This window comes from Chenopodium quinoa, unplaced genomic scaffold (genome assembly GCF_001683475.1).
Source record: "Chenopodium quinoa cultivar QQ74 unplaced genomic scaffold, ASM168347v1, whole genome shotgun sequence".
Classification (NCBI taxonomy): domain Eukaryota; kingdom Viridiplantae; phylum Streptophyta; class Magnoliopsida; order Caryophyllales; family Amaranthaceae; genus Chenopodium; species Chenopodium quinoa.
In genome coordinates, this window is record NW_018743380.1 from 1 (window position 1) to 8483 (window position 8483).

An 8483-nucleotide genomic window follows, 5' to 3' on the forward strand; every position below is an offset into this window, starting at 1 on the left:
TATATATATATATATATATATATATAATATATATATATATATATATATATATATATATATATATTATATATATATATATATATACTGTGGTAATTAATCCACTCGTAAATTAGGTCATCCAATTATAATCTTTGAAAATTAGTGCATGGTTAGTGACGTAGTTTACTGAATTGCTGTGTACGTTGAATGTCATAAATTAGTACGTGAAGTTATCCATGGTACACTGTGAAGCATGGATGCTTGTACGGAGCAATGAACTTTCTACTTCGTAATTTCGTACTACGAGTATTAAATTATAGGTTAGATATTTTCCTCTTATATTATTCACGTGGTAAAGTCTTATAAAAAACGGTTTCATAATTATCGTTGATTACTTTGAATAATACTCCATATGTTTTTTTTTTAGTAGGTAATATAATTTTTAATGTCTCACGATAAATTATTTGAAAATTAGATAATACACCCGGGTGCACCATGTTCATGGTGCACCCGGGTAAACAAAAAAGGCGGAAAGAACATATAATGTTTGATAAAGAACATACCTATGTTTGACAAAGAACATACCTTTAATATGTTCTTTGAGTGTGATCAGTGTGTTCTTTGAGTAAAATTATATGTTCTTTACATTATAACTTATGTTATTTAACATATGTTGATAAACATATTTTTTTTTTGGGTTTAACAATACAAAGTATGTTCTTTGAATTTGGCGTGTATGTTCTTTAAGGTCGTAATGACGTTCAAATTCTATTTTTATTATCATATGTCATATTTAAATTACTTTTATTATCATATATTCTTTGAGTTTGATTAGTGTGCTATTTAGGTATTAACTATATGTACTTTACAATATAAATTATGTTCTTTTAACATATGTTATTTTGAAATTTGATATTGAAATCTTAAATTATTTTTAATTGAAAATAATATTAGAGTAAAAAAAACTAAATTATTATGGGAAGTTGAATTTTTTTTTTGGAGTGATAGAAAACTATTTTTTGGGGAAATGATATTTTTGGTAAGGATTTTTTAAGAGTTGATCAACATTGGCATGACTCGCTTCCCGACCCGATCCGGCCCGAAATAGGGTGGGTTTAGGCAAACCTAAAAATGCATTTTTAGTTAAAACTCGAAACCGGGTTCGAAAAAAGCCCAAAACCCGCTACTTTTCTACGGGTTTGGGCACGAGAAATTATGATATGGCCCGGCTCTACTCGATTTTTTATCACCTCTAAATTTTTTCCGTTAATAATGTGTAATTTTTCAGAAAATTTTATTAAGTTTTTATCTCGTTCTTTTTATTATATCTTTATGTTCTTCGGTAATGCATGTTTTTGTCAAATACAAACATGTTCTTTGTCAAATACAAGTATGTTCTTTATGAAACACAAGATGTTCTTTCCGCCTTTTTTTTATTTATCCGGGTGTATGATGAGCATTGTACACCCGTGTGTATAAACCACGGATTATAAATTATTGAGTCCTTAAAAAAAATGTCTGATGCATCCAAAATAAAATTCTAGAACACATTATTAATGTACTGATATGCATGCAAACACTGCGTTTTGCTTTTCCCTAATTTTCTGCCAGCATGCATGGTACTCTGTTATACATTCTGCGGGTTGGGTTAACATATTCTTTAAGTAAAACTAATTTAAGTAATTAATTGACAAATATTCCATGTATGGTATAACCAATTAAAGTAATTAATTGACAAATATTTCATGTACTCTACTTTGTTTAATTATGATATTTGCAATCCTAACTCCTAAGGCTTTAAGAGATGAATGTCGAAATAAATCACACGTCTTGATGATTACTTCTAATTATTACTCCACCGTTTCAATATGATAGTCCCATATGGAATCAATCACATAAAATAAGAAAAGGATAATATTTGGAATCTAACATTAAATTAAAAAAACAATTCATAAATAATTTTGCCTTATTTAATATTTTTGATTTTTTTAGGAAAGCTTTACTCATATTTGCATAAATCAAGGGAGTAATTTATTTACTTAGAGTCATATCATTAATTCACAATCAATTAATCTAACCAATCAGAATTTTGATATGAATAAAATAGGAAATAAAAACTAAGTTAAAAGTGGAATACATTCAATATGGGTATATCTTTTTGAAACGCCCAAAATAGTATATGGGACTAACAAATTGAAACGAAGAGAGTAATATTTTTATTTTTAATTTCTTATATGCAACCCTTAAGAATGCAGCGTATATATCATTTTCATTGTTTTAAAGTGGGTAAAATTATTTGGTTACACCAGTACATTAATTTGCACTTCTTCCATCCATGCATATATGTGCAGAGGGAAGAGCAAGTAGTCCACACCCTCTTAAATGCATTTTCTAAGTTTCAAGCCCCATTTAAAACCTCGCTCTTTTAGTTCTCTTTCCAATATTACTCATTCTCCCTCAATTTCACACTTTTCCAAGCCCTTTTTTTTCCCATAAATTTCCAAGATATTTTTACTTCAAATTAAATCTCTCAATTATAATGGATGTTCATAGAATAAGTTCTAATTGTTCATTACAATTTAATTATCTTTGTAGAAAGGTTGTTCATTTGTTGGAATGTATTCACATTAGAGAATTTGGGTTTCATCAATTTGCTTTCAATTTGCTGAGGAATGTTGCTTTGGCCATTGCCACCATCATATTTGCATTTGGTAAGTTTGTTTATTATTATCTTATTTTAATAATTCTCATTTTCTTACATATATTTGTGTTTAAGGACGTATTAAAATTCGACTTTTACTAATTAAATATATATAGATATATTTTGTATCTTATTAAATCTCATGTTGGTGACCCTTTCAACATCTTTGATGGTACGTATTAGATGAGGGGTCACATGTATATTGTCGAGTTTGAGTTACATAGTCTCATAATTTATCTTTCTTAATACTTAAGCATTAGTAAATTCGAAAGAGACTAATTTTTGAACATGCATTATTTTTGATGTGAAATGTACCTATACAAAAACAAAAATTATGATCATACAATAATTGTTGGTTTTAATATATATATATATATTTTTTCATTTTTTTCTTATGTTATAATGTATACTTGGGAATATTTTGGCAGGAGGGGTGATAATAGGAGGCATTGCAGGAGCCATAAAAGGGCAAACAACCGAGTCAGGATTATGTAGAGGAGCCGCAATTGGGGTCATGTCCGGTGCCATTGTAGCCCTTGAGTTGCTTGATTCACTCCTCAATGGTCATTTTCCGTTCAAGGTATGCATTACTAATTACATAACACGGATAATCAACTAGCTTAATTGGATTAAGGTTTACTGTTCAATCACGACGTTATTGATGCTTTGAAAGAAGTGGGTTCACAAAAGAGGGACATTTCTATGACAAAATCCGTAGTACATAGAAAAAAAATTCATGTCATATTGTTTTTCCTAGAGATGAGGTCCATATGATCAAGTCAATTCATATAATTTTGCTTTAATACAATGGACCATATAGTTGTGCATTGATTTTTATAGACCAATTAAACCCTACACATCATGTAAGCAACTTGTTCATCACATTATATATCGTGTACTTATCATGATTATAGATTTGGACATGTAACAACAAAAAGTTTGATAAAAATATATATGTAGATATTAATTTAACGCATATAATTGATTAAGAAATTGGACATCATAAATTCAATTCTTTGGTAAAATAAACTAATAAAATAAGGGTTTTTTTTTCGTCTTTCTTTTTTAACATGGAATTATAAGAAAATACCCGTCTTAATAAGTTTCCCTTTTAATTCTCACAAAAATATCTTCTAACGTCACTGGGCGTACTAAAAATATCTCTTGATAGTGTTACTCAAAATGGTCACGTCTACTAGAGATATATGTACATCAACCATCCTTATGAGTGTAACATAGATGCATCGAATTGGCGAATCTAGATCATAGATTTCAATTTAGTAAGGATAAAACTCATAAAAAGCTGGACCCATTTTTTTTTTTTTTTTTAATAGTTTTATCGTATAAACTTGAATTTATTCCTCTTATACAGAAAATATTAAATTACTTGCCCATAATAGGATGTAGGACAATCCTATGATATTTTTCTTGAATTTTATTGGGCCCCAAAAGTAGGTATAGTTTGGAGGATGTAAATTAAGGCGAGGCTTTACATATCAGAATAACCTTACCAAATTAACATATTAAGAATTAAAATCTGTAAATTGCTGCTTTAATGTGTAAAATTAATTACCTAATTTTTATTTTATTCTTTAAACTAATTTTGTTACAATCAGGTTGCTCTTTTTGGATGCATATTTAATGGCAAGGCCTTTAGGGAATTGGTCAGCCCTGCAGTTCTTAAGGCGTACCAATGGCAAGTAAGTTAAATTACATAAAATAAAGAGTCTGAGTAACATATATAATAATAATCACGTCTATTTTTAAGAACAAATACATACATAATGGTTTTAATTTGGCTCGTTAATGAATTTACTTTAATCCAGACAAGTATGAACGAGGGATTATTTGGGAATGAAGAAGGATCAGATTTATATAACATCGTCGAAATTCGAGGGATGTTCCCTGAGCAGATCAAGAAGCTCCCTGTGATCAATTTCCATAGCAATTCATCGAATTCTTCCCTTCCAATTTCACATAATGATATATGTTGCACAATTTGTTTACAGGTAATAATTATTGTTTATCTATGTCATTATTAATGCATAATACGATATTATTTACGAAGTATTTTCTTTTAATAAGTAGAGCTGACAATTTCTGCCACAACATCATGATCAATAATACGACCTCAGTTTCTCAACAAAATACAATGTGAACATGCTTAAAAAAAAACACACACACACTAGTCACTAGGAGACATTTCACCTTTTGTTGGCATCATTACTTAACAATTTAGCACTACTCATCATGTAAAATATATCAATTATAAAATTACAGTCTTTAAAGATCTTGTGCAACTAAATAATTAATATGATATAAAAACATGAATACGACTCGTTTACCTGAATTGATTATTTTTTCTAGAAAATTTATTTGACACGAAATTAAAAATTGTGATTTTGTTAATAATAGTAAATTTTTTGTATTTCTCTCATTCTTGTCCTTGTTTCATCCCGAATTTAGGACCTTGAGGAAGGCGAAAAAAGCGCGAAAGCTACCAAATTGTCAACATTTGTTTCATATGATGTGCATAGACGAATGGCTAGTACGAAGTACATCATGTCCTGTTTGTAGAAAAAATGTTGTTGATTCTACTCAATATTTGGGCTGCCGAAATGTACTACTAGTATAAAGTTAACTAATAATTGTACAAGGAATATGAAGATGTAAAAATTTGGGATTATAGGGCATTTTGCTAATTGTGGAAATGAGTTTATGTGAAAAGTTTAACCACCAACCATTCTTCATTTTATTTATGCCTTATTTTTTCTCAACTGTGTATCGATCAACTTTGAGAGCTTCAGAGGAATCTGTTACATGCTGCACCGTTGAGGTCGAGGACTTATAACACAAGAAAGGGTTGGTGTTTAGAGAGCCACAAAAGGCGGGAGTGAGAATCGATTCCAGAATCTCCTGAAACCGGGAAGAAAGGTGTAACCACTTGAGATATGAATTTATGCATTGATTGGTGTTATTAAAAGTCAAGTAAAGTTGGACGTCTTAGGGTTCTTTAGTTGGCCATTAAATCAATCCAAAACAAATTGTAGTAATTTATGCGACACCAATGGACTTCACAATCAGTTAATAGCCCATCTATATCAAATAGTCCATATGAAGTTTTCCTTATTGGGCTTTAATAAAAGCACAAATTGGACTGTGAGTCTGTGATGTAAAACAAATGAGTTATACGAGTTTTTATTTTCCCTTAATTTTAATACTTTCTCCGTTTTATAAAATATGCAACAACAAAAGCTCTTACATTTTCTTTAAAGAAAAAATTCCTAAATTACTTGTAGTCAAAATGTTACCATTTTTTGAAACGAAGGAAATATAATATACTGTACTAAGAAGTTTTATTTTTTCCTTTTTTTGTAAGTACAAAGACTCTGATATGATCCGTTCGACTGTGCTCTTAGAATCATAAGGTAAGGGAGGCTCAACCCTAAAAATTGTAGCTAGTAAGAATCAATCAAACTCGTAATCTCACAGTAAAGGTGAAAGGTGAAACTCTTGCCAATTATAAAAGAGATGCACAAATCAATTTAGAGAATAAGAAAATCAATGTTCAAATAATTATAATATTTTGTATAACGTATGATATGAAATCATTAAGAAACAAAATGATTGAAGTTTGTCTGATAAAACTTTTTAATAAATAGTCTAGTCCCTAATCTACTACCTTGATTGTGGTCCTAGGATAAAAAAAATATTACAAAGGACATAATCAAGTGGGTGTACTTGGTCCATCAAAAGAGGAATTATGGCATCACCCACTTTCAATGGCAACAAATTTTTGCCTCCCAAAATACTTTGATTGATTACATTTTTCTTTAGCTTTGCCCTATTTTCTCAGGAGATTCAAGATCACGGTCCAACAACTAGCCTACCATACGTATTATATGAATAACGAGATGCTCCAATCAAATTGTTTGGGGTGTTCGATTGTAACTATGTATACACAACCGAAAGATAATAAAGAGTTTAATTCTTATCTGACCCTTGATTTTCAAAGATGTGAACTAACAAAGCGAGAAGGGATCCACTCATCTTATACTATATGATTGTGAATCCCTAGCGGCCTCTTCCTTTTTTTTTTAGAAGCTTTTAAGATACGCTTGATTTTCGTCATCATTATCATTGAAACCTGTTGTGCGACAGCGGAAGCAAAGGTCGTAAACAAACAAGAAAACAATAAAGAAATTCAATGCAAACAATAAGAACAACACCAAGAATTTACGTGGTTCACTATCGATGTGATAGCTACGTCCACGGGCACCGAGATCGAATGATTTCACTATAAACTGCAAAGATTACAAAGATGATTCTTGTATTTCTCAAGAACGGCTCTCACTCTATCTCTCTTAACCCTTATACTAATATTAGGGAGGTTTTATATTAATCCCTAAAATAAAAGATACTTGGGCAAAAAGATAACATAAAAGATAACTTTAAATCGTAAAATCCGCGTCTCCGCATTTTTCCTTCTCCGCCCGGTCAGACCGGGCAAGGTCTGCCCGATCGGGCGCGAGAAGAAAACTCCATACGAATGCTTCAACGTATCCAACCCCCACCGCCCGGTCAGACCGGGCAATGTCCGCCCGATCGGGCGGACAAAGCTACGAAGTACGAGTCACCTAATACTTATCAACAATCTCCACCTTGACGAGAACTCGTAGTCAGCAAACGACCCCATCAAGACATAGTGGAAAAACATCTCAAGCCAAACCCGATGCAAGACTCATGCATAAGCCATACATCCCGATAAGTCTTCAACCAAGACCCATCACATACTCGTCTCCAAGTATAACAACTCATAATGCTCCACCTGCATCACAAGCCCCGGGCAAGCTCCACCTTAAGGCCAACACACCTACACCAGGAGCTCCCCAACTTCGCCCCTCAGGGCCTACTACATCACGTAGTAATCAATATTTAGCAAGTCTAAGCAATGTTTAAACTTGCTAAACGGAACAGGCTTAGTGAAGAAATCAGCCGGGTTGTCAGCAGTCCCAATCTTCTTCACCTTAATCCTCTTGTCAGTACGCAAGAAATGATACCTGACATCAATGTGCTTCGTCCGATCATGGTGTACTTGATCTTTAGCTAAGCAAATCGCACTTAGACTATCACAATACACTGTAGCAAAATCCTGTGCAATACCCAGTTCACCTACTAGGCCTTTGAGCCAAATAGACTCCTTAGCTGCAGAAGTTAAAGCCATATACTCAGCTTCAGTAGTTGACAACGTAACTGATGACTGCAATGTAGACTTCCAACTAACCACAGAACCACCCAAAGTGAACACATAACCAGTCACAGACCTCCTGGTATCCACATCAGCTGCATAATCAGAATCACTGTACCCAGTGACCAAGCATTCCCTACCATTCCCGTACACAAGACCAATATCAGTTGTCCCTCTCAGGTAGCGAAAAATCCTTTTCACCCCTTGCCAGTGTTCCCTCCCAGGTCGAGCCATAAACCTGCTTACAACACTAACAGCATGCGCAATATCCGGCCTAGTACAGACCATAGCATACATCAAACAACCAACCGCGTTTGCATATGGAACTCTAGACATATAAGACAACTCCTCCTCTGATTGAGGTGACATAGACAAAGACAACTTACAACTAACAGTAGTTGGCGTACTTATAGGCTTCGATTTTTCCATCCCAAAACGAGACAAAATCTTTTCAATGTAGCTTTTCTGAGTCAAGAAAAGCTTACCTCTAGCCCGATCCCTGTAGATCTCCATACCCAAAATCTTCCTAGCTGCACCCAAGTCTTTCATGTCAAA

The 8483-nt window shown here is 32.7% G+C and overlaps 1 protein-coding gene across 1 annotated transcript; it reads left to right on the forward strand.

Moving 5' to 3' along the window:
• Window positions 1-2322: 2322 nt before the first annotated feature.
• LOC110738185 (NEP1-interacting protein-like 2) lies at window positions 2323-5235 on the forward strand (the record flags this gene model as incomplete). The annotated part of the gene is made up of 5 exons (XM_021918559.1): window positions 2323-2690; window positions 3109-3260; window positions 4297-4380; window positions 4507-4689; window positions 5147-5235. Coding segments are annotated over exons 1-5 (680 nt in total), but the record flags the coding sequence as incomplete, so codon positions are not given.
• Between the last annotated feature and the right edge of the window lie 3248 nt (window positions 5236-8483).